This window comes from Symphalangus syndactylus, chromosome 10 (assembly GCF_028878055.3).
Source record: "Symphalangus syndactylus isolate Jambi chromosome 10, NHGRI_mSymSyn1-v2.1_pri, whole genome shotgun sequence".
NCBI lineage: Eukaryota > Metazoa > Chordata > Mammalia > Primates > Hylobatidae > Symphalangus > Symphalangus syndactylus.
This window is the reverse complement of record NC_072432.2, coordinates 90,950,827-90,972,716: the sequence shown is the minus strand read 5'-3', so window position 1 is coordinate 90,972,716 and position 21,890 is coordinate 90,950,827. Positions and strand designations below refer to the sequence as shown.

The 21,890-nt window shown below is 55.8% G+C and overlaps 2 protein-coding genes and 1 non-coding gene across 11 annotated transcripts; 2 read left to right on the top strand and 1 right to left on the bottom strand.

Moving 5' to 3' along the window:
- Positions 1-82: 82 nt before the first annotated feature.
- Positions 83-21,701, bottom strand: WNT10B (Wnt family member 10B). 9 transcript variants are annotated; one of them, XM_063610612.1, is made up of 9 exons: positions 21,658-21,701; positions 11,672-11,790; positions 10,936-11,047; positions 6,722-7,701; positions 6,210-6,358; positions 5,213-5,326; positions 4,846-5,108; positions 2,702-3,075; positions 83-1,293 (listed from the first exon to the last, which is right to left on the bottom strand). In XM_063610612.1, the coding sequence occupies exons 6-9, from the start codon at positions 5,284-5,286 to the stop codon at positions 835-837; spliced, it is 1,170 nt and encodes a 389-aa protein (XP_063466682.1). In that variant the 5' UTR covers positions 5,287-5,326; positions 6,210-6,358; positions 6,722-7,701; positions 10,936-11,047; positions 11,672-11,790; positions 21,658-21,701; the 3' UTR covers positions 83-834. The 9 variants fall into 9 exon arrangements, with proteins under 9 accessions (XP_063466682.1, XP_063466683.1, XP_063466685.1 ...); XM_063610613.1 differs by lacking the exons at positions 11,672-11,790; positions 21,658-21,701 and adding an exon at positions 14,272-14,397 and having other exon boundaries at positions 6,722-7,290; positions 7,551-7,701; XM_063610615.1 differs by lacking the exons at positions 11,672-11,790; positions 21,658-21,701 and adding an exon at positions 14,272-14,397 and having other exon boundaries at positions 6,722-6,945; positions 7,551-7,701.
- LOC129492486 (U6 spliceosomal RNA) lies at positions 10,277-10,380 on the top strand. Its single transcript, XR_008660913.1, has one exon. It is a non-coding gene; the product is annotated as a U6 spliceosomal RNA (small nuclear RNA).
- Positions 13,069-17,394, top strand: WNT1 (Wnt family member 1). Its single transcript, XM_055295032.2, has 4 exons — positions 13,069-13,516; positions 14,241-14,494; positions 15,197-15,462; positions 15,925-17,394. The coding sequence occupies exons 1-4, from the start codon at positions 13,413-13,415 to the stop codon at positions 16,411-16,413; spliced, it is 1,113 nt and encodes a 370-aa protein (XP_055151007.1). The 5' UTR covers positions 13,069-13,412; the 3' UTR covers positions 16,414-17,394.
- Positions 21,702-21,890: the final 189 nt, after the last annotated feature.

Below are 21,890 nucleotides of genomic sequence, written 5' to 3'. Positions count from 1 at the left end.
AGGTAGGAGAATTCACCTAGAAAAGAAGCTATGGACTGGGATCCCAAGTGTGGGTACATACATCACCATCTGCATCCACCAGTCCAGTAACTTAATTTATTTTAGTTTCAAACAGGAACCAAGAAAAAGTCTCAGTAGATAAATTATCGATTCCCACCCTTCCTGCTGAAGAAGGAAAAAGAGGCTCCAAGAGTCATGGGAAAACCCCTTCCTTTGGAGGGTCCCCATTAACATCTGAATGGAAGGAGACAACTTCCCTAAGGGCCTGGACAGACAACTCTCTGAGGATTCAGGGGAGAGTACCCCTCAGCACTCTGTCCCTTTCCCAAGAAGAACCTCTCTACCACTGTCCCCCATTATCCCACAAGAGGGAGCCCAGGCTGCAGGAGAGGAGTTTGGGGATAGTACATAGGAGTGGATGATCGCTTTCTAGATACAGATCTTATGGCTCCAAACAGTGCCTGGGGTTATCCCTCAAGGGAGAGGAGTGGTGAAACTATAGGGACTCCCCAGCCAAAAGGAGTATGAATCAGGGTTAAAGGGGCTCTGGAGTTGAGAAGTGGGAGGAGCAATACAGTACATTTCATCTTAGTCCATTCAGGTGTCTAAGGAGCAGAAGAGGGGTGGCAGCTTCCCCTCAAGACCCTCCAATTGTTGGGGAGAAGGCTACACATCCCAGAGTCCACCTGACCCCCACTACCCCTAAAGCTGTTTCCAGGTAGATACTTTAAGCTTCCAGGGACCAAGAGTGACCTTGGAAGGAAATCAGAGCAAAGGGCTGAAAAGGCGCCCCTCTCACAGTCCTCTTCCCCAGCCCCAAGGTGAGGCTGACCCTCACTTACACACATTCACCCACTCTGTAACCTTGCACTCATCACACAGAACATAGCAGCACCAGTGGAAGCGGCAATGGCAGCGCTCAACTCGTGTCTGCCGGAGCACGTTGTGCCCACGGCCACAGCACAAGCTGCCACAGCCATCCAACAGGCGGCTGGTCTTGTTGCAGGCCCGGCCCCTTGTCCCTGGGGAGCCCATAGTGGGGTCTCGCTCACAGAAGTCAGGAGACCTCTCAAAGTAGACCAGCTCTCCTGAGAGGCGACGGGGACGCAGACGGGGCTGGAAGGCTCCAGAATTGCGGTTGTGGGTATCAATGAAGATGGCCCGGCCCAGCCGCTCCCTCAACGCTGCCCCCACTGCCCGGAACTCTGGGGCCGCCCTCCAGCATGTCTTGAACTGGCAGCTGCCTGACGTGCCATGACACTTGCATTTCCGCTTCAGGTTTTCAGTTACCACCTAGAGCATCAGGGGGAGAAGAGGTGAAGCGGAGGGCAGCAAATGGACAGAACACAGTGACACAGGAGAGGAAAGGGAACAGAGAACACAGGGAGGGACAAATGGGGGCAAGAATAACGTGGCATATCAGAACAGAAAGGACACTGCAGTGAGCTAATAGCCAACTTCCTCGTTTGATGATGGCAGAATTGAAGACAGAGCAGCGTGATTTGTCCATCTTCCATCAACAGCTGGTAATAGAGCCAAGACTCAACTCTAGTTGTCCTGACTCCCAATCCAGTGCTCTTTCCATTGTAAGCACTTATAAAATTGGGAATCTGGCCCACAGCATGCCTAAATTCTGTAGGGAAGGTAGCTGTAATAAGAGCTACTATGCGGTCAGCCAACGATGAGGCACTATGCTGGGTATACTATTTGCTAGCTCAGTCTGTTTTTTTGTTTGTTTGTTTGTTTGTTTTTGTTTTTTGAGACGGAGCCTTGCTCTTGTCGTCCAGGCTGGAGTGCAGTGGCGCCATCTTGGCTCACTGCAACCTCCGCCTCCCAGGTTCAAGTGATTCTTCTGCCTCAGCCTCCTGAGTAGCTGGGATTACAGGCGCATGCCACCACGCCTGGCTAATTTTTGTCCTTTTTTTTTTTTTTTTTTTTTGAGAGGGAGTCTCGCTCTGTCACCCAGGCTGGAGTGCAGTGGCACGATCTAGGCTCACTGCAACCTCTGCCTCCCGGGTTCAAGCGATTCTCCTGCCTCAGTCTCCCCAGCAGCTGGGACTACAGGCACATGCCACCATGGCTGGCTAATTTTTTGTATTTTTAATAGAGATGGGGTTTCCCATATTAGCCAGGATGGTCTCGATTTCCTGACCTCTTGATCCACCCACCTTGGCCTCCCAAAGTGCTGAGATTACAGGTGTGAGCCACTGCACCCGGCCTAATTTTTGTACTTTTAACAGAGATGGGGTTTCTCCACCTTGGCCAGGGTGGTCTTGAACTCTTGACCTCAGGTGATCTGCCTGCCTCAGCCTCCCAAAGTGCTGGGATTACAGGCATGAGCCACCGCGCCCGGCCCAGTCTGTTTTTATATATATAATTTTTTAAAATATAGAGATGGGGTCTCACAACGTTGCTCAGGCTGTTCTTGAACTCCTGGCCTCAAGCAGTCCTCCCCTCTCAGCCTCCAAAAGTGCTGAAATTACAGGCATGAGCCACCACACTGGCCTGCTAGCTCAGTCTTAATAACATTGTAAGATAAGTATCATTACGTTCTTTACAGATACAGAACTGAGGCTGGGTGACTTGCTGATGGTGAGTGTCAGTCACTCATCACACTTTATCCTATCATTTCCCTGTGCCTCTCAAACTCTAACCAGGCCTCAAAAGCTGGGGAGACCCAGGACAAGATGTACACACATACCTGGCGCCCCACCCTGTTGTTGTGGATTCGCATTCGTGCCTGGATGTCCCGGGGAGCTTCCCTGGAATCCAAGAAATCCCGAGAGAACTTCTCTCCAAAGTCCATGTCATGGTTACAGCCACCCCATTCCCATGTGTCCTGGGGGCCAGGGCTGGGGCTTGAGCCAGGGCCAGGGCTGGGCAGAGAGTGGGGGAAACTCTTGCCTCGGGACAGTGCCTGCAGCTGCAGCAGTTTGGCCCTCAGCCGATCCTGCTCACCACTGCCCTTCCAGCCACAGCCACAGCTCACCAGCTTGCCCAGGCTGCAGGCCGTGGCTACTGCGTGCATGACCCCAGCAGCCAGCATGGAGAAGGAAAAAGCACTTTCTCGGAAACCTGGGGATGAGAAGGGTGTGATGGTGGAGGTAAGGTTGACAGGCAGCTGAGAGTGTGGCGGCAGAAAGAAATAAACAGCCCCCCTCCAACTCCAGAAATTCCTAACTGAATCCTGACCCTGCCATTCACCAGCTGAGTGATTTGGAGGAAAGTCATGGGACAAGGAAGGGTACAGAAAGCACAGAGCCTCAGATTCTTCATTTCTAAAGGGAGGCGGGAGATGATGGGTCAAGATGATCTCTGAGGCCCATTCTCATTCTGTAAGTCTGTGATTTTCAGGTGTAGATGAAAGAGCTAGCCCAGAAGGAGAGACCCCTGGAGTCGGGAGATGACTAAGAGGGAGTCCCTGAGATCTTTGAAGATGTGTACAACTGAGTTCTACATCTGAAAGCCTTAGAAATTCCCCCAACCCTGCAGGGAGCTTGGGTGGGTGAGGTGGGAGCAGAGCCTTTTTGGTTGGTTTTTTTGTTTGTTTGTTTTTTTTAATTCACTTCAGGGTTAATCAGTCTTTTAACAAACCTACCTTCCACCATCCTAGCACCCCCAAAGCACTGGAACTATGGAGCTGCCCTTCCGCTTCCCAGGATGTAGTTTTATATTTGCCCTTCAAGACTGCCCTTTTTATGTTTATCCTAACCTGCTATTACCCTATAAAACACTGAGAGGAGGAGAGAGGTGGGGGAGTGATTTTCCCTAAGGCCCTCTTAAAGGGTTGGCTTCTTTGTTATGTTTTGGGGGTCACAGAAGCTCAGGATGCCAAGCCTTTCCCAGACTTAAATAAACATGCTCACCATTTGGGTGTCGAAGACTTCCCCTACACCAGGCCCTGTGGGGAAGGAGGGGGACCCTCGCTTCATTTTAGGCAGGGGCTCTCCGGAGCCCTGAGAAGATGAGAGACAGCACCCCCTGAGAGACCAGGCCTCTCCTACCCCAGGATCCAGGGCTCCTGGGCCAGCCTTCTGATCCCCCCAACTCCAACCCTCCAGGGGTGAAGCTGTTTGCACAAGTCTTGGGAATTCCCCTGCAGATGGCAGCTGCCTATTAACCCCATAGTCCCCAGAGCACTGCCCCCATCTCTGGGCTGAGCCCCCATGGGTCTTTACACCTCAGGGAGTGAACTCCAGCAGGGAACGGGGAGAGGCAGCCATGCCTCCCAGACCAGGCCAGCAGTGACCTGTTCTCTGCCTCTCCAGCCGTTCTTCACCTGCTCAGGTGAGCAACACCTGGAGCCCCCACAGCACAGAGGAGGGGTCTGGCTCCCCAGCTTCAAAGTCATCAGGGTCTTTGTTCCCAGCTTTGGCTCCTGGGAACCCCAGCAATTAGGGGAGCAGATTTAACCCTTAAACGGTTGGGGGCGTCACCCCACCCCCGCTGAGACACTGGGGACACCAGCCTGGGCTTGTCCAGCCAAGATGGGGAGAGAGAAAATGGGGGAGGGAATGGGGAACGTTTGAAGCTTCCAGGACTGGGGGCATCTCTTGTTCACAGGTGCAACCCAGATTAAGCTGAGCGGAGGCAGGAAAGGGGGGCCCTAGGGTAGGAGAGCAGGGACCCAGCTGCCTCGCCGGCAGCACGCAGGTGGAAGTTAGGCGCGCAGGGGCCCAGACGAGTGGCCAGACCTGGCTCAAAGCGGCTCCGCGGGGGGGCGGGGAATTCCAGGAGAGGCCCCTCCCGGAGCCGCGAAACCATCCCTTCCCGCCTCCGCGCGCCTCGCCCTGCCCCCCGCCCCCTAGCCTCGGCAGCAGCGCCGACCCGCCCAGCCGGGCTCACCGCGCCTGAGGATGGCGCTGTGGTGCGGCAGGCGGCCACCGCCCTCGAGCGCGGAGCAGTTCCAGCGCTGGTCGCGCAGCTGGTGCTGACACTCGTGGACCGCGATGTGCAGACCCTGAAGCGCGGACGCCGTCACGTCGGGGTTGCGCAGGCACAGGCCTAGCTGCCGCTTGCTCAGGCCGGACAGCGTCAAGCACACGGTGTTGGCCGTCAGCGGCGGCTCGCCAGGCAACTTCAGGCCCAGAATCTCATTGCTTAGAGCCCTGGGAACCAAGAAGGCGTCTGGGGTCCGCGGCCCAGACCCCTCCAACTCTCCCCACCCCGGGTCGGTGCTTCTATGGCCTGGGAGACAAGGGAAACTGCTCACCGACTGCACAACACCAGGAACAGGAGACCCGCGAGGCCCGAGGGCGGAGGCCGCGGCCGGGGCTCCTCCAGCATGTCGAAGCCCGGAGGCTCCAGTGGGCAGATCGATCAGGACCTGCGGGACAGGGAGACTTGATGCGGGTTCAGGAATAGGGCGGCTCGCCTGGGGAAACAAGTGATGCCCTTCTTCGGGCTCCTAACCCACAGGTGCCACCCTACTGACCCTTCTCATTCCGCCTCAAACAAAGCAAGAAGAATCACCCCTTGATTCCCAGAGTCCCTGAGGCTTGGAGGTCTTAAGAAGAATAGTCAAGGCGTCGTCCCAGCTCAGGACTCAAGCGAGCACCCCTGGAACCCTGCCCAATCAGACACAACGCCTGACACACAGACACACACTCACTTGCAAACTCAGACACACAGACTCACAAACACTTGCTCCACAACCTCGCCTACTGTTCCCTTTTCCAGGGCCCCACAACTAGCTTCCCCGCCCTCACAGGGCTAGGGAGAGGGATAGGGAGGAGGTTCCCCACCACCTAAGGGGGTTTGTCACCTCCAGGTGTCATCAACGGCAAGTAGGCTCCATGAGAAAGGTCTAAGAATGAGTTCCCCACCCACACTGCCCCCTCCCTGAGCAGCAAGGAAAGAGGAGAGGCTCCAGGTGCAGGAAAGATGGGGAGGAGAGCCTGGCTCCCTCCTAAAAGGGACCGTAGCACAGACTGAGTCCTCTTCCCTATCCCCCACCTTGCCTAACTACAAGCTCCCCTCCTCCACAGTCGCCCGTCTGGTCCTCACCCCTTGGCTCTCACATTCATTGCTTTCTAAATCTAGGGGCACTCCTTTATTCTCTGTGTCTTTATCTCTAGCAATATCTCTGGCTCTCTATGCGTCTCTGTGCTTCTGTGGGTGGATGCGTGTCTGTCTGTCTGACTACACACGTGCCTGTCTCTTCCCCGTGTGCACGTCCCTGCCCTCCCTGCTTTCCCAGGTCTAATTACCTCCAGTGGTTTGGGTGCGGGGTCCGAGACGGGCACGGTTGGGTTGCCTGGGCTTCACTAGTGCTGCTTAAACCGTGGGGAGACTGCGTTGGGTTCTGTCCCCTTGTCAGAGCCGCATTCTTCCAGGGCCGGGCCACTCCTCTTCACCGCTTCCCCAGCGCCGCCGCGGCCGCCGGGAGGAAGGGAGGGAGGAAGGGAGGGAGTGATCGAGAGAGCTAGTAAGCCGGCAAGCAAAGGCCTGGGGGCTCTGGCTTTGCTCTCACCGAGCTCATGGTGGCTCTGCCGGGCTGACGGAGCTGCAGCCCCTCCCCGAGCCTGGGGCTTCCCCACCCTACCCTCCACTCCCAGCCTTGACCAGGCAAATGCAGCCTCCCCCTCCTCCCAGCGCGGGCGCGCGCGCGCGCACACACACACACACACACACACACTCTCTCTCTCACACACCCTCTCCCCCGACGCCTGGGTTCAGGCTTGGCCCCACTGAAGAAGGAGGTGGCCAGAGTTCCTCTCACCTGATCTGGAGTCTCCAAGGCTGCAGGGAGGGTGTAGTAACCTTCCTAGGGAGCCAGAACGGGGCCCAAGTGGCCACATCTTTCATCACTTCTCTTTGCGTCAGTTTCTCCACCAAGATCAGGGTGGCTGGAAGGTGCCTTTGACAAGACGAGGATGGAGCCGGACAGTCTTTGGGCTTCTCGGTGTAGGACAGTCACATGTGGCACCCACAGTCTGAGCGCACCTGGGGTACTCAGAGCGGGCAGGAGAAGCACACGTCTGGGCAGCTTGGTTCCCACCCACCTCCAAGCCCTGCGCCTGCCCCTTTGGAGGGGTCAGCTTTGGCCTCAGAGTTTGGCCCTAGCAGAGGTTCAGGTAGCACCAAAGATCGTCAGCCTGCCCCGATGCTTCCTTGCCTGGCAGGAATGCTTGCCAACAGAGGTATCCTACCCTTCTCGGGATTCCCCGGTCTGCACTTTGGGTGGCCTGGATTCCTGCTCCAAGCTGTAGACTTGCTTCTTATGGGATGAGGAGGGCCTTGGGATCCAAAATGGAGCCAAGCCCAAGGGCAGCCGGGAAAGAGCCTGGTCTTGGGGTGCACAGGCAAAGGCAAACCGCCTTAGGGAGACCCAGTGGCAGCGAAGGGGTTAGGCACCACCGTGCTCCCGCCTGACTCACCCTCGAAGCTCTAACCACTGCGGGCTATTTTTGCCAGAGAGGGGCCCCAGGCTTTCCAGCCGCCCCCCGCCCCTGCCAGACCGCAGCCCAAGGCACGGCTGGCCCCACGCGTCCCAGGCACATTGACTCAGACTGCCCCCAAGCAAGCAGAGGCACAGGGATGATACCCACAACCACAGTCACCTCTTCCTTGGTGGTGGCGTTGCAGCCCTGCTGGGCAGCCAGCCTCCAGTCTGTGCTGCTGGAGGTCCTGCCCGTGCTGCAGGGGTCACTGTTGGATAGCGGGCACAGCAGTCAGACAGGAGATCGAGCGAACTTACATCTGTTGGGATATTTACAGATCACCTTTATGTGCCAGGCTGTGAGCAGTCTGGGGAGGTGAAAGTGCCATGGTCCCTGACACTGGACAGCCTGGACCAGGCTGCTTTTCTCTGATTCCCTACCTCTGGATGAGGAAGAGGGAGCACTAGAGTTCCTGACCCTTCTTCCCATTTAGAGGACAAGAGCCAAACCACGTGTGGCTTTGGAGGTCACCAGAATCTGCAAGCCCCATCTCATGGTTTTCATCCTTACACCTGGATTCATGATCCCTGCCAGTGTCCTTATCCTTTTTCTTGCAGTCAGCCTGGGATTCCTGCCAGGTCCTTGGAAGAGGGGAATGAAGTTGCCTAAGCCTCTCTTCTCCATGGGGACCTCATGGACATTTGTATTTCTCTGTGTGTCTCTGGGTCCCCCTTAGGTTTGGGATTATTTTTTGCCTTCTGATTCTACCCTTGTCAGGCTCCAGCATAGAGCCAGGTGCCAAGAAGGGGCGAGGGGCAGAACTACTACAATAGATTTCAACTTCCTGGTGACCCTAGGTCTCCCTAAGCAGGACTGTTCCAAATCCAAGGACCCAGAGTCCTGCTCCTTCTCCCTACTGAAGCCCAACTCTGGGACAAGAGGCCACAGGCCAGCAGACTGGGTGGCCTGAGCTGGCCCGCAGTGCCCTCAGCCCGACCGGCTGGCCTGAGCACTGACCCGCAGGCGGCTAGAGGGCGGTGGGACAGGCGGGGCCTGGAGAGGGCTGTGGGTGCACACCCATTGCCTAATACCCCAAGCACGCAGCCAGCTCCAAGAAAGGGGAGGGACGGGAACCAGAGAGACCTTGACGTGGGTCGGGGCCAATGACAGGAGGGGGAAAGTGGGGGGCTTTCATCACTGCAGGGAAGGACTAGGAGCAAGCTGGTTCCCCTTCCCCTCAATGAGAAGAGTGGAGGGCTGCCCTTCCCATCCTAGGGATGGAGGGTGTAACGAGAGCAATGTGGGAAGAACACTGGGGCCCTGGAGGGCGGGGGTCAAAGAAAAGAGTGGGGGCCCCTGGAGATTGGGGGATGTCGAGCAACTGAGGCGGTGGCTAAAGCCTCAGAAGCCTCCTCCTCCTCCTCCCCCCATGTTTGCCTTGGCCCGGGGTCCCGGGTGACTCATCTGTTGCTGAGCCGCTGATAGGGGCGGCCAGACCCGGGGAACCCAAATTATAGGCCCAGGAGGGATGGATGCACCCGTGGCGGTGAGCTCAGCTGCGCTGCCCACCCTCTGCTTAATGCGCCTTCTGCTGCAGCACCGTAGGCCACCACCTGGAGGCACCAAAGGGTCTGTGGGCTGACTGTATACTGGACTCTCAGGAAGGCCCCACTTTCAGCAGTCCACCCCAACAAATCCATGGGATTACCTTAGACAGAATTTTGCCCCCTTCTCTACTCAGGCCTAATGGATGGGCTGTGCCTTCCCAGCCCAAGGGGGCAGTGCTGCCTGTGGGTGCTTCAAAGGAGGGTGGGCTCCTCTGCCCACAAACTCTAAACCCTGGTGCCCTGCTTCCTCTCCAGATCCCTAAGTCAAGGCAAAGCCCCTCTCCCCTCTAACATCTCACCTCTAACCCTATTCCAGGGGGGTGGTTTGCTACTGATTTTCAGCTTCAAGCCTTTAAAGTCATCCACGGTCAAAATTGATACAGAGAAAAATGAAGCAGGGTAAAGGAGATTAGTAGTGGGATTCTATTTTATAAAAGGGGAGGGAAAACAAACTGAGGGAACAAATACATGGAGAGATCTGAGGAAGAGCATTTTAGAAGACAGAAAAGCAGGTGCACAGACCCTTAGAAAGGAGCACGCTTGGTTCAAAGGATTAGAAAAGAGGCCAGCGCGGCTAGTGGGGAGGAATTCACACGGAAGACAGTTGTAGGCAATGAAGCTGGAGGGCTAGGAAGGAGGCCTCTGTAAAGATTTTGGCCTTTACTTTGAGTGACATGGGGACTCCCTGGAAAATTTTGAGCAGAGAAATGAACTAATCAGACTTCTGTTTTAGGAAAGATGGCTCTGGGCTGGGCGCAGTGTCTCATGCCTGTAATCCCAGCACTTTGGGAGGCCGAGGTGGGCAGATCACGAGGTCAGGAGTTTGAGACCAGCCTGGCCAACATAGTGAAACCCTGCATCTACTAAAAATACAAAAATTAGCTGGGAGTGTTGGCAGGTGCCTGTAATCCCAGCTACTCGGTACGCTGAGGCAGGAGAATTGCTTGAAACCGGAAGGTGGAGGTTGCAGTGAGCCGAGATCATACCATCTTGTGCTCTGCACAAGAGCAAAACTCCATCTCAAAAAAAAAAAAAAAAAAAAGAAAGAACTTGGCTCTAGTAATTAAATCAACCCTTTTGATTTTTGCAGTAAAATGGAGCACTGAAATGGAGCAATCTTGGGCAGTAATGTGGGGTCTAATGAAGTTTTTGGGTTTTTCAGATGGGTACTATTGCAGCATGTCTGCATGCTTATGTGTATGTTCCAGGAGAGAGATAAGTGGATGATGCACGAAAGAAAGAGGGGACAGTTGATATCATGATTATTTGATCTAAATAGAAATTTGGGTGCTTGTTTTGGCAGCACATATACTAAAATTGGAATGATACAGAGATTAGCATGGCCCCTGCACAAGGATGACATGCAAATTTGTGAAGCATTTCATATTTTAAAAAAGAAAAGAAAAAGAAATGTGAGCCAGGTCATAAACAATGTGACCCAGATCTAGGGGCCTTACCCTCTTCCCCCCTACTCCTGGTGGGTGGAATGTTGGAACAAAGCACAGTGGCTCCTTCCTCTCTTCCCACCTCTGCTTGACAACAGTGGTCAAAGACAGGGCTTCCATATTTTCCAGCCAGCCTCCCACCCTCACGATGTTGTATCAATCCACCAGGCCAAAAGATGTGACCCAGGCCCCAGTGGGAAGAAACTCGTAAGGGATAAAGGACAGGCTCCCCATGGCACATTGTCCATTTACTTGAGCCATCTATGCTGGGTGCTTTCTGCAGGGACTACTGACTTTTGGATCTATGGAGGATACTGGACCACTGCACCTTTTCCCTTCAGGGTGGATCCTTGGAAGGGCCAGATATACTAGGCTGGGCAAAAGGGAAGAAAAAAGGGAAAGAAGGACATTTCTTTCTAAAATAACTTCCATCAGGCTTCATTTGGGTTAATATACATCTCATTTAAAACACAAGTGCCCAGGAATACTAATGAAACTTACCTGGCATTTATTCCTTAGAGTGATTTCCCTGCCTTAGAAGGGAATCCTAGTCATTTCTGGGACTTGCGACTTTAGGTTCATGCCTGGGGAAATTTCTCAGTCAGAAGGCATCCTAAAAGACAAGGGAGATGAAAAAAAAAATGAGAGCTAGGACTCAAAAGGGAGGCAGGAAGGCCCTAAAAATTATTTTTACCCATCAATTTTGAGAAGGGTTCCCAGCCTGTAATTGCTGCACACTGGCAGGCAGCTGGTAAGGTCAAAAGAGCATGGGCTTTGAGTCAAATTGGTCTGGGTTTTAATCTCACTCTACCATTGATTCATTTATTAGATGTGGACCTTGGACAACTGCCTGATCTATTTTTAATTCTGCAAAATGGGGAGAGAGAAGAGACCTTCCCTCCTTCCAGGGGCCATGTGTGTGGTGGTGGGGCATGATAACCAGGCTGGCAGTGCCCCCTATTCCCCATACAGGGAAAAGCAGCCACTTCTTTTCTTTTCTTTTTCTTTTTTTTTTTTTTTTTTTGAGATGGAGTCTCGCTCTGTCGCCCAGGCTGGAGTGCAATGGCGCGATCTTGGTTCACTGCAATCTCCACCTCCCAGGTTCAAGCCATTCTCCTGCCTCAGCCTCCCGAGTAGCTGGGACTACAGGTGCATGCCACCACACCCAGCTAATTTTTGTATTTTCATTAGAGATGGGATTTCACTATGTTGGCCAGGATGGTCTCGATCTCCTGACCTCGTGATCCACCTGCCTCGGCCTCCCAAAGTGCGGGGATTACAGGCATGAGCCACCACGCCCAGCCTGTCACTTCTTCAATAGGAGGCCAAAGTGGCCTTGAAGCTAAGTAGGAGTGCCTGGGAGAGAAGAGAAAAGTGTACAATGGATGAGATGGTCACAGGCACTCTGGGTATCCCAGTGTGGTGGGAACTAGAGCTTTGTGGGAAGACAGAAACTTGGCAGAAAAATCCAAAGAGACGCAAACACACGGAGGCACAAGTTTCCTAATCTAGGTTCAATGCAGCCAGCAACCCTTGTCTTCCCAGTCCTCGCCATCACCATACATACATTGGACATCCACACCACTTCCCATCCTTTCTGAGCCTAGGCCTCAAAGACTTAGCCACTCCAGGCTGGGTTCACCTCAATATCATCTTGGTTGTAGGCTCGGCTCTCTCCCCCAATGACATGCACTGGTTGACACATACCACAGTGTGACACACCATAGGATGCCACAAGGTACAAAGGGCAACAGAATGACGAATACACACATATTTCATCTTCCCATGCACATGCTCATCCACCCACTCCACACACAGTCCAGACACTCTGCATCCCTCAATCATGCTTCTGAGTCTCCTGTCGACAGTCGCCACCTCCTTCCTGACACACTGCCCCAGGCGGTGACTGTGACAAGGTGACTCCATGACCCTTTCTGACTTGAGCTAAATTCTAAAATTCTTTGGAAAGTTTCCTAACATCCTTCGTCAGAACAAGGAGTTTCTGCACGTACCAACACACAGGAGGATGCACCCTCAGAACACAGCACATTCTCACTCCCACCCATATTCATGTTGTCCCACTTCACACACACACACACACACACACAGCCACTTGTGCTCTTCTTCTGGCCCACATGAGCAAACTGCCTGTTGCTTCAGGTTTCTCTCCACTGCTAGGCTCCTTTTGGTTAGCTCACCCCCACAACTCATCCCCGGGATTTCCCTGACCACAGCCGCACTCACGCCCCCGTCTCCCCTTTTTCCTTCTCTGTCCAGCCATCGGGGGTTCCTGGGCGGTTAAGCGTCTCCCCGGAGTTGCTGCCCAGAACCACAGCTTTCCTTCCGACACTTAGGATGGGGGAGAGAGGGGATGTCGGAGGGGCCCGGGGTGACGTCGAGGGGACAACCCCACCGCGGGCGGCGAGGCGGGCTGGGTCCCTGGCGGGCTCTCCCCGCAGCACACTCTCGCCGCGCCCCCTGGCGGATACTAGTCCCCGACGGGCTCCGGACGCTCAGCTGAGTGAGGCGGGCGCGCGTGGGAGGGTGTCCCAAGGGGAGGGGTCCGCGGCCAGTGCAGGCCCGGAGGCGGGGGCCACCGGGCAGGGGGCGGGGGTGAGCCCCGACGGCCAACCCGTCAGCTCTCGGCTCAGACGGGCGGGAACCACAGCCCCGATCGCTGCCCATTGTCTGCGCCCCTAACCGGTGCGCCCTGGTGCCACAGTGCGGCCCCGAGGGGCAGCCTCCTCCCGTCACTTCAGCCAGCGCCGCAACTATAAGAGGCGGTGCCGCCCGCCGTGGCCGCCTCAGCCCACCAGCCGGGACCGCGAGCCATGCTGTCCGCCGCCCGCCCCCAGGGTTGTTAAAGCCAGACTGCGAACTCTCGCCACTGCCGCCACCGCCGCGTCCCGTCCCACCGTCGCGGGCAACAGCCAAAGTCGCCGCAACTGCAGCACAGAGCGGGCAAAGCCAGGCAGGCCATGGGGCTCTGGGCGCTGTTGCCTGGCTGGGTTTCTGCTACGCTGCTGCTGGCGCTGGCCGCTCTGCCCGCAGCCCTGGCTGCCAACAGCAGTGGCCGATGGTGGTAAGTGAGCTGGTGCGGGGTCGCCACTTGTCCCGAGGCACAGAGCCAGGGGCCAACCCTACCCAGCTCCCACGCTCTGGGATCCGTCTGCAGACAGGCTCCCTCCCCGCTCTGACTTCCCTCCGCGACACCGAAGGGCGCTCTGGCATGGAGCTGCCCCAGACTCCAGCTCTGTACAAGTGGGGCGAATGATCCACCCGCGGAGGCCTAAGATACCCCAGGCAGGGAGCCCACTCTCATCTAGCACCGCCCTTCCCCTTTGAGCGCCAACTCCAGCCTCACGGCGGTGGCCTCACCACAGGTTTCCCCACCTAGGGAAGTGAAGGGCCAGGAGTTCGCCTAGAAAGGAGGGGAGAAGAGGGTGGGACTCCTAAGCATTTCACGCCTTGGGTGGGCAAGAACTGCAGGCCATGATTATCTCGCTCAGGCTGACCGGAAGAGGCTCGGAGATTCAAGGTAGACACTCGGTCTCCGGGTACCTCCTCTGTCCAGTCTCCGGACCGAGGGCTCAGGCGAGCAGCCCTGGGACTACTGGGCACACACAAGTCTGGACGCCCAGTTCTTTCAAATTAGTGAGCCTGGGAGAGCGGGGTCATCAGCGTATTATTAATCTCCCGCCACTCTCTCCAGCCACATACCCCCAGGAAGAGGACCGGGTGGCACAGTTTTTATGGTTAGAGTGCGGATCCCCTTCCTGAGCCTGAGCTATCGTACGTCCCACCAGGGGTATTGTGAACGTAGCCTCCTCCACGAACCTGCTGACGGACTCCAAGAGTCTGCAACTGGTACTCGAGCCCAGTCTGCAGCTGTTGAGCCGCAAACAGCGGCGTCTGATACGCCAAAATCCGGGGATCCTGCACAGCGTGAGTGGGGGGCTGCAGAGTGCCGTGCGCGAGTGCAAGTGGCAGTTCCGGAATCGCCGCTGGAACTGTCCCACTGCTCCAGGGCCCCACCTCTTCGGCAAGATCGTCAACCGAGGTGGGTGCCCAGGAAGGCGACGCTTCCGGGAGCAGGGGAAACGCGGGGTCACCCCCAGGGCATGGGCGGGCGAGTTCAGAGAAGGTGTCCCAGGCGCCTGGAGGGTCACACAATCAACCTTGCCAAGTGCCTCGTGCCCAGCGCCAGCTCGGGGCCAGACTTCTACCAGGTGTTTTCCAGCCGTGCACCCTGGAAACGAAGCTTAACTTTTCTGAGCTACTGCCCCAGATAAAGAAAGTTTCGGGTCGCCGACGCCGGCTGACCGCCGCTTTCCCCCAGCCTCTCTCAAAAGCGCCTGGGAAGCTGCTGTCTGCAGGCGTGTGTCTGGCCTCTCGCCCAGCAAGGCTTGCATCGCCAAAATGGGCCGAAAGTTTTGGGCTGCGAAGAAGTCTTGGGGATGTATGGTTCTTCCGCTCCCCTCTCTTCGGTTTGTCTCTCTGGGGCTGCTCCACTTCCGCTATCGAGCCAAAATGCGCCCTGGAACCTCCCAGTAAGGTGTGATTACGCCCGTGGACGTGGCTGCGTGCCCACGCACCTGCTTTCTCTACTAGACCTAGAGACCAGCTTTCCAGCACTGCCAGCCCTGGCTCTCAGGACTCTAACTGCGGAGTCGGGGGTGGGATTCCGGTCCCAAGCCCTTCATGAGGGTGCTGGCCGCGCCCCGCGTACCCCCTCGCTGATCCCCGCTCCCTTCTCCCACAGGCTGTCGAGAAACGGCGTTTATCTTCGCTATCACATCCGCCGGGGTCACCCATTCGGTGGCGCGCTCCTGCTCAGAGGGTTCCATCGAATCTTGCACGTGTGACTACCGGCGGCGCGGCCCCGGGGGCCCCGACTGGCACTGGGGTGGCTGCAGCGACAACATTGACTTCGGCCGCCTCTTCGGCCGGGAGTTCGTGGACTCCGGGGAGAAGGGGCGGGACCTGCGCTTCCTCATGAACCTTCACAACAACGAGGCAGGCCGTACGGTGAGCTTTGAGAGGCTCCGCACCCTAAGCGGAGCGGCAGGGGCCAACATCGGGCTGGGGAAGTGACGGTCGGTGAGATAAGGCAAGGGGCACCAGGAGAGGGCGTCCTGGGAGAGCCGGAGGCTTGGAACGAAGCCGGAGAATAGAGGAGACAGTGGCTGAGGGCAAAGGGATGCCTGGCCCGCGGACAGGTAGAAGAGGTTACAAATCAAGCACCGTCTCTTCGCTGTACAGATTCGAAAAATAAGCCTGAGAGGCCGAGACTGACTCGCCGCGGCGGAGCAGGGTTGGGCAGGGTTTCCAAATCTCAGCGGAACATTTCGCGCCTCCCTTCCCCTGGGCTCAGCTAGGCCTGGGCCTTTGCTGAGGTCCGGCCCCCGTGGCGTCCGGGAGAGGGCAGTGTCTGAGAGGGTGACTCTGGCCAGGTGCCCTGGGACAGTCTTTCTTCCCCTATCCCCGCAGACCGTATTCTCCGAGATGCGCCAGGAGTGCAAGTGCCACGGGATGTCCGGTTCGTGCACGGTGCGCACGTGCTGGATGCGGCTGCCCACGCTGCGCGCCGTGGGCGATGTGCTGCGCGACCGCTTCGACGGCGCCTCGCGCGTCCTCTACGGTAACCGCGGCAGCAACCGCGCTTCGCGGGCGGAGCTGCTGCGCCTGGAGCCGGAAGACCCGGCCCACAAACCGCCCTCCCCCCACGACCTGGTCTACTTCGAGAAATCGCCCAACTTCTGCACGTACAGCGGACGCCTGGGTACAGCGGGCACGGCAGGGCGCGCCTGTAACAGCTCGTCGCCCGCGCTGGACGGCTGCGAGCTGCTCTGCTGCGGCAGGGGCCACCGCACGCGCACGCAGCGCGTCACCGAGCGCTGCAACTGCACCTTCCACTGGTGCTGCCACGTCAGCTGCCGCAACTGCACGCACACGCGCGTACTGCACGAGTGTCTGTGAGGCGCTGCGCGGACTCGCCCCCAGGAACGCTCTCCTCGAGCCCTCCCCCAGACAGACTCGCTGGCACTCAAGACCCTGTTATTCGCCCACCCGAGTACCTCCAGTCACACTCCCCGCGGTTCATACGTATCCCATCTCTCCCACTTCCTCCTACCTGGGGACTCCTCAAACCACTTGCCTGGGGCGGCATGAACCCTCTTGCCATCCTGATGAACCTGCCCCGGACCTACCTCCCTCCCTCTCCGCGGGAGACCCCTTGTTGCACTGCCCCCTGCTTGGCCAGGAGGTGAGAGAAGGATGGGTCCCCTCCGCCACGGGGTCGGCTCCTGACGGTGTCATTCTGCCTGCCCCATCGCGCCAGCGACCTCTCTGCCTGTCTTCTTCCCCTTTGTCCTGCGTTTTCTCCGGATCCTCCTAGGTCCCTTCCTATTCTCCTGCCACGGGTACAGACCCTGAACCCACAACCTGGGCATCAGGGCCTTTCTCTTCCCCACCTGTAGCTGAAGCAGGAGTTTACAGGGCAAAAGGGCAGCTGTGATGATGTGGAAATGAGGTTGGGGGAACCAGCAGAAATGCCCCCATTCTCCCAGTCTCTGTCGTGGAGCCATTGAACAGCTGTGAGCCATGCCTCCCTGGGCCACCTCCTACCCCTTCCTGTCCTGCCTCCTCATCAGTGTGTAAATAATTTGCACTGAAACGTGGATACAGAGCCACGAGTTTGGATGTTGTAAATAAAACTATTTATTGTGCTGGGTCCCAGCCTGGTTTGCAAAGACCACCTCCAACCCAACCCAATCCCTCTCCACTCTTCTCTCCTTTCTCCCTGCAGCCTTTTCTGGTCCCTCTTCTCTCCTCAGTTTCTCAAAGATGCATTTGCCTCCTGGAATCAGTATTTCCTTCCACTGTAGCTATTAGTGGCTCCTCGCCCCCACCAATGTAGCATCTTCCTCTGCAGAATAAAATCTCTATTTTTATCGATGACTTGGTGGCTTTTCCTTGAATCCAGAACACAACCTTGTTTGTGATGTCCGCTATCCTCTCCTTTTACCACTCCGAGGCTTGGAAGCTTACCTCTCTCAAACAAATAGAATATGCTGTTGGGGGACTGGTTTCCTAACCTTGCCAGAGGACCCTGAGATTCTAACCCTTGGATGACCCTAACGAGGCCACTGGGAATCCAGCTCTCCTGAGAGAGGAACCTGGTCAGTAGCCAAACAACTCTGCAGGGTTCTTCTTCCTCATGGAACAGCAACTGGCTGTGTGATATGGACAAGTGCATATACTTGGTGAATGGGGGTTAAACAACCTCAGTGCCTGCTTTTCCTGCCTGAAACAGCTATTGAGAAAATAGCTACTATTGAATGACAACTGTGACCATCTTCCAAAAAGTAGGAAGAGAAACTAAAGCAGAGTGCTGCTGCCCCTGATGTGGAGCTATTGGTCCCTGAAGCTTGGCTTCTTCAGCTGTGGTCAGGGCATTGGACAAGGGTGAAGCCCTTCCACCACCAGAAAAGCAAATACTGGCCTGGGACAGTGGCTCATGCCCGCAATCCCAACACTTTGGGAGACCGAGGAGGGTAAATCGATTCAGCCCAGGAGTTTGAGACCAGCCTGGGCCACACAGGGAGACCCCACTTCTACAAAAAAAAAAAATATATATATATATATATATATATATGTGTGTGTGTGTGTGTGTGTATACTATTAGGTATTATATATGTGTGTGTGTATATATATATATATATATATATATATATATATATATATACACATAAATACCTTATTAGGAGCCCCACTCCCAATCTTGGGCTCAGGGGGATCCAGATAATAGGTGATGAGCCTGGTGCTGGACCGAGAAGCTCAGAGATGCTGGTGGGAGAGAAGGGAGCAGGTAGGCTAGAATCCAAATGCAGGCTAGGCTTAAACCGATGTAACCAAAGGAAACCCTAATGTGGTCCATAACCAAACCACTAAGCTAGCCATTCCCATAAAGAACCAGAATGAGGATTTTGTTACTAACACCACCAATGTGATGCCTCTGTGTGCACATTCGCCAGAGTCAGCGGGAGTTCTAATCCTACCCACGGCCCTAAACCTATCTCTAACTCTAATCCTCTTCCTGTCCCTAGGTCTAGGTTGAACCTTAGCCTTAACCCTAACTTCAGACAAACACTAACCCCTTCTAAGCTCTAAGATCTGTCCCTAATCCTAACCCCTCCCCACAGGGGAGGATCAGAAGGGCAAGGGGAGCTGTGAAACACCCCACCTATCCCCTAAGAGCAACAACTGCTCCCAGTCAGCTTGAGAATTTCCCCTTGTCCCCTATTCTCTCCCCTCTTATTCAGGCCTCTTCTGCTGTTGGTGCCTCCCACCTCTCCCTGGATGTGTGACCTGCTGTGGGCCTTTGGGATATGTGTAGGGGTAGGGGAATGGAGCCAGGAACTGCTCAATCCTGCAACGACATCCCTTTCCCTTTCTTTCTACCTGCCAAGCCAGCACCACCTCAGCTCTGATTCCTCACCCTAGGGGGAGAAATAAAAACCTATTGATCCTGGGGAAGAGGCACCTGAAAAGCTTTGGGTTTCCATAAAGAGCACCCTGCAGAGAATGCCCAGTCTATAAGCCAAAGAGCTATTAGATCCCTCAACTCCCCAAATAAGAAGTTAATAGGCTGCCAGAGGTGGTGGGAGTGGGGGCTTGGGCTCCTGCTGGACAGTGCCCAGAGTTGGGACGAAGCAGCAGGGTAGAGTCAAAGCATTGGCAGCTGTCTCCAACTACTTTCGCCTAAATTCAAACTCCAAGAATTGGAGTCAGTATCAGCTTTCAGGCTTGGAAGCTGGGGCACTCTGAACCAGGTTGACAAACAGGAGCTGGAGTAAGAGCAAGGGAAAGTGGTGAATTCTTTTCTGCCCCTACCCAGACTTTCAACAAATCTCGTACTTTCTCAGACTCAGTTGCCTTGCCTATCAAACAGGGATGGTTATTGTTACTTAACCTTTCAGGGAGGTGATGAGGTTCAGATGAGATGATGTACATGAAAGCCTGGGTCATTTGAATACTCACTGACACCTCTTCTATACCAGGCATCTGCCAAATGCTGGCAATACAATGATTTATAAACCACAGTGCCTGCTTGGAGGAGGTTGACAGTCTGGCCAGGGGATCAAGCACATCCTCAGATATTGTTAGTATAGTGGAGGGAGTGCAATGAAGGCTCAGTGAAGTGTAAAGCCTTCTGCACATAAATGAAGTTTAAGGGCAGACTCCCATACTCAAGCCCTCAGCATGGAGGCTCTTCTCTTCCAAGGGCTGGAATTTCAATGGTGATGGTGCTGGGAAGTACAGAATTAGGCTGGGCCCTCAATGGGCGGTAATAAAACACACACACACACAAGTAAAAGGGTGGAGGGAACTGCAAAGCATTACATAAAAGCTAGTCATTTTGTTATTGTGATCATCTATGCTATCCTCACACAGGGCTGCAGCAGGTACATCCTGGGAAGAACAACTGTGCCTAGAAAGAAGACTCACGAAGATCTCAGGGGCCACAGTAGGCTCAGGGTGGTGGCCATAGGATGGTGTCATCAGGACTGTGCCTGATGCACCACCTCTCACCCCTCTGATCTTCAGGTGCCAGGACCCTGGATACAGGGTTGGCCTGAGCAAGTGAGGGAAAGACTAGTCCTGAAATATCCTGGGGGGAGTGGAAAAGCTGAGAAGAAAGGCAGGCTGTGCACAGTCCCCAGGGGGTCAGCAAGCCAGAACCACACACACCCTGCCACACGCACCCTGGAAAAACCCTGTCAGTGGGGCTGCAAATACCCTAGGGTCCAGCCTCCCCCAAAGCCTCCCCCCTCGCCCCAGGCTGGCTCAGTCCTCCTCTCCAGCGCAGAGGGAGAAAAATAACAAAACGAGGAGAAAATAAGCTGTTTGGCTGTGGTGTGAGCAGGAATATCCATGCGGGGCTGCCCACCACTCACCCTTACTCACTCTTTCCACAGCCAGCCGGGGCGCCCAGCATGAGACAGACCACCCCCCTGCCCCCTCCCCCGTCTAGTCTAAAAGCAGACTCTGGTGAGCGAGCAGCAGGTTATAAATATGCCCAGGGAACTGCCGCCAACTCGCTCCCTTGTCATCCCCTGGGAGGGGCAGGGTGGGGTGGCTCCCAGGGAGGAGCCAGGGCTGCCCTGTTCCCTGAGGCCCAGGAGGAAGTGGGGCTTCCTAGAGGCTACCATATTTTCCCCCTTTTCAAGGTGAAGGAACCACTGCCACTCCGTTTTCCCTGAATATTTGCTCATCTCTTCAGAGATGGGGTCCCTACCCTCCCTGGGCCCTGGCTGGAGGCTCAGAATGAAAGGGCCCAAAGTTCTCCGTGTCATGGCGCAGCCCGGTGCTACTTCTCTTCTTCACATGCATTTGCTCTCAGCAAAACAGAAGTTCATTCATTGATTCGACAAGCATTAACTGAAAGCCAGCTGAATGCCAGACCCTGTGCACAGGTCCACCTGTGTGCACAATGTCTGCACACACAGGTGCAAGCACACACAGCTGCCCCTACTCCATGTGCTCACATCACCTCCAGCCCCCACTAGGGACTTCCTGGCTTCATCCTGGCAGGCTCATCAGGAAAGCAAAGCTTCAGGCTCCTGGTTGTGCCTCAGAGTAGGTTATGGGGCATGGGGCAGGGGGTGGCTGAGAACAGGACCCCAAACACTTCTGCTTCCACTACTTCCCCTGTAAATGAGGGGGTCCTTTCTCCCCTTCCTGCCCAATCATCCTCCCTAAGTAGGTGCCATGTGACGAAGAAAGAGCCATTCTTGGGATGCTGAGGGTACCTGTCCAGGCCGCCGGAGCCTCCCACCTCCCAGCCACTTGCCAACTAGGTGCCAAGCTGGGGCAAGAGGGGGCACTTCCACCCTGTGAAGCTCCCAGCTCTCCTCCCCCAGGGCTGAACCCCTCCCTTTTCCCTCCTCCCTATTAATCCTCGGAAGTTAAGGGGCCGTCCCTGGCGGCCCCTCAGCCCTATTGTGGCCCCTCACCCTCCTCGGCTGGCGTCTAATTAACTCCTCCTGCCCCTGGTTTTGTGTGCCCCCCTTACCCCACCTTGTCGGCCCCGCCCCTCTGCTCGGCCAGCTCCCCCCCACGGACATTCCAGCCAGGCTGGGCCAGTGTGCCAGGGCAACCAGGGCCGGACCGAGGCCTAATCCTCCCGCCGCCTGGCCCGGCTGGGGGAGCCCCACTCACCTCCCCGCTCTCTGGGGGCTGCCCGGCTCTGCTGTGGCGGAGACACACAATCGGGACAAAGGCACAGCCCCCAGGGGGCTAACTCAGCCTTCACGCCCAGGTTGTGCGGCATTTGGGGAGTTTAATGAATTGTCCATCACGCCTTTCAGGGCCCGCCCGTCAGCCTGGATTAATCTTCGGAGCCCTGGTGGGGTAGGAGACACTAAGCCTGTATTTATTACTCTCCCATTGTC

Coding starts and splice junctions, on each gene's coding strand:
- WNT10B (XM_063610612.1), bottom strand. CDS start 5,286: ATGCTGGAGGAGCCCCGGCCGCGGCCTCCGCCCTCGGGCCTCGCGGGT. Junction 3,076..4,845: donor CAGCGCCATCCTCAGGCGCG/GTGAGCCCGGCT, acceptor TCTCATCCCCAG/GTTTCCGAGAAAGTGCTTTT. Junction 1,294..2,701: donor ACAACAGGGTGGGGCGCCAG/GTATGTGTGTAC, acceptor CTGATGCTCTAG/GTGGTAACTGAAAACCTGAA.
- WNT1 (XM_055295032.2), top strand. CDS start 13,413: ATGGGGCTCTGGGCGCTGTTGCCTGGCTGGGTTTCTGCTACGCTGCTG. Junction 13,517..14,240: donor AACAGCAGTGGCCGATGGTG/GTAAGTGAGCTG, acceptor ACGTCCCACCAG/GGGTATTGTGAACGTAGCCT. Junction 15,463..15,924: donor ACAACGAGGCAGGCCGTACG/GTGAGCTTTGAG, acceptor CTATCCCCGCAG/ACCGTATTCTCCGAGATGCG.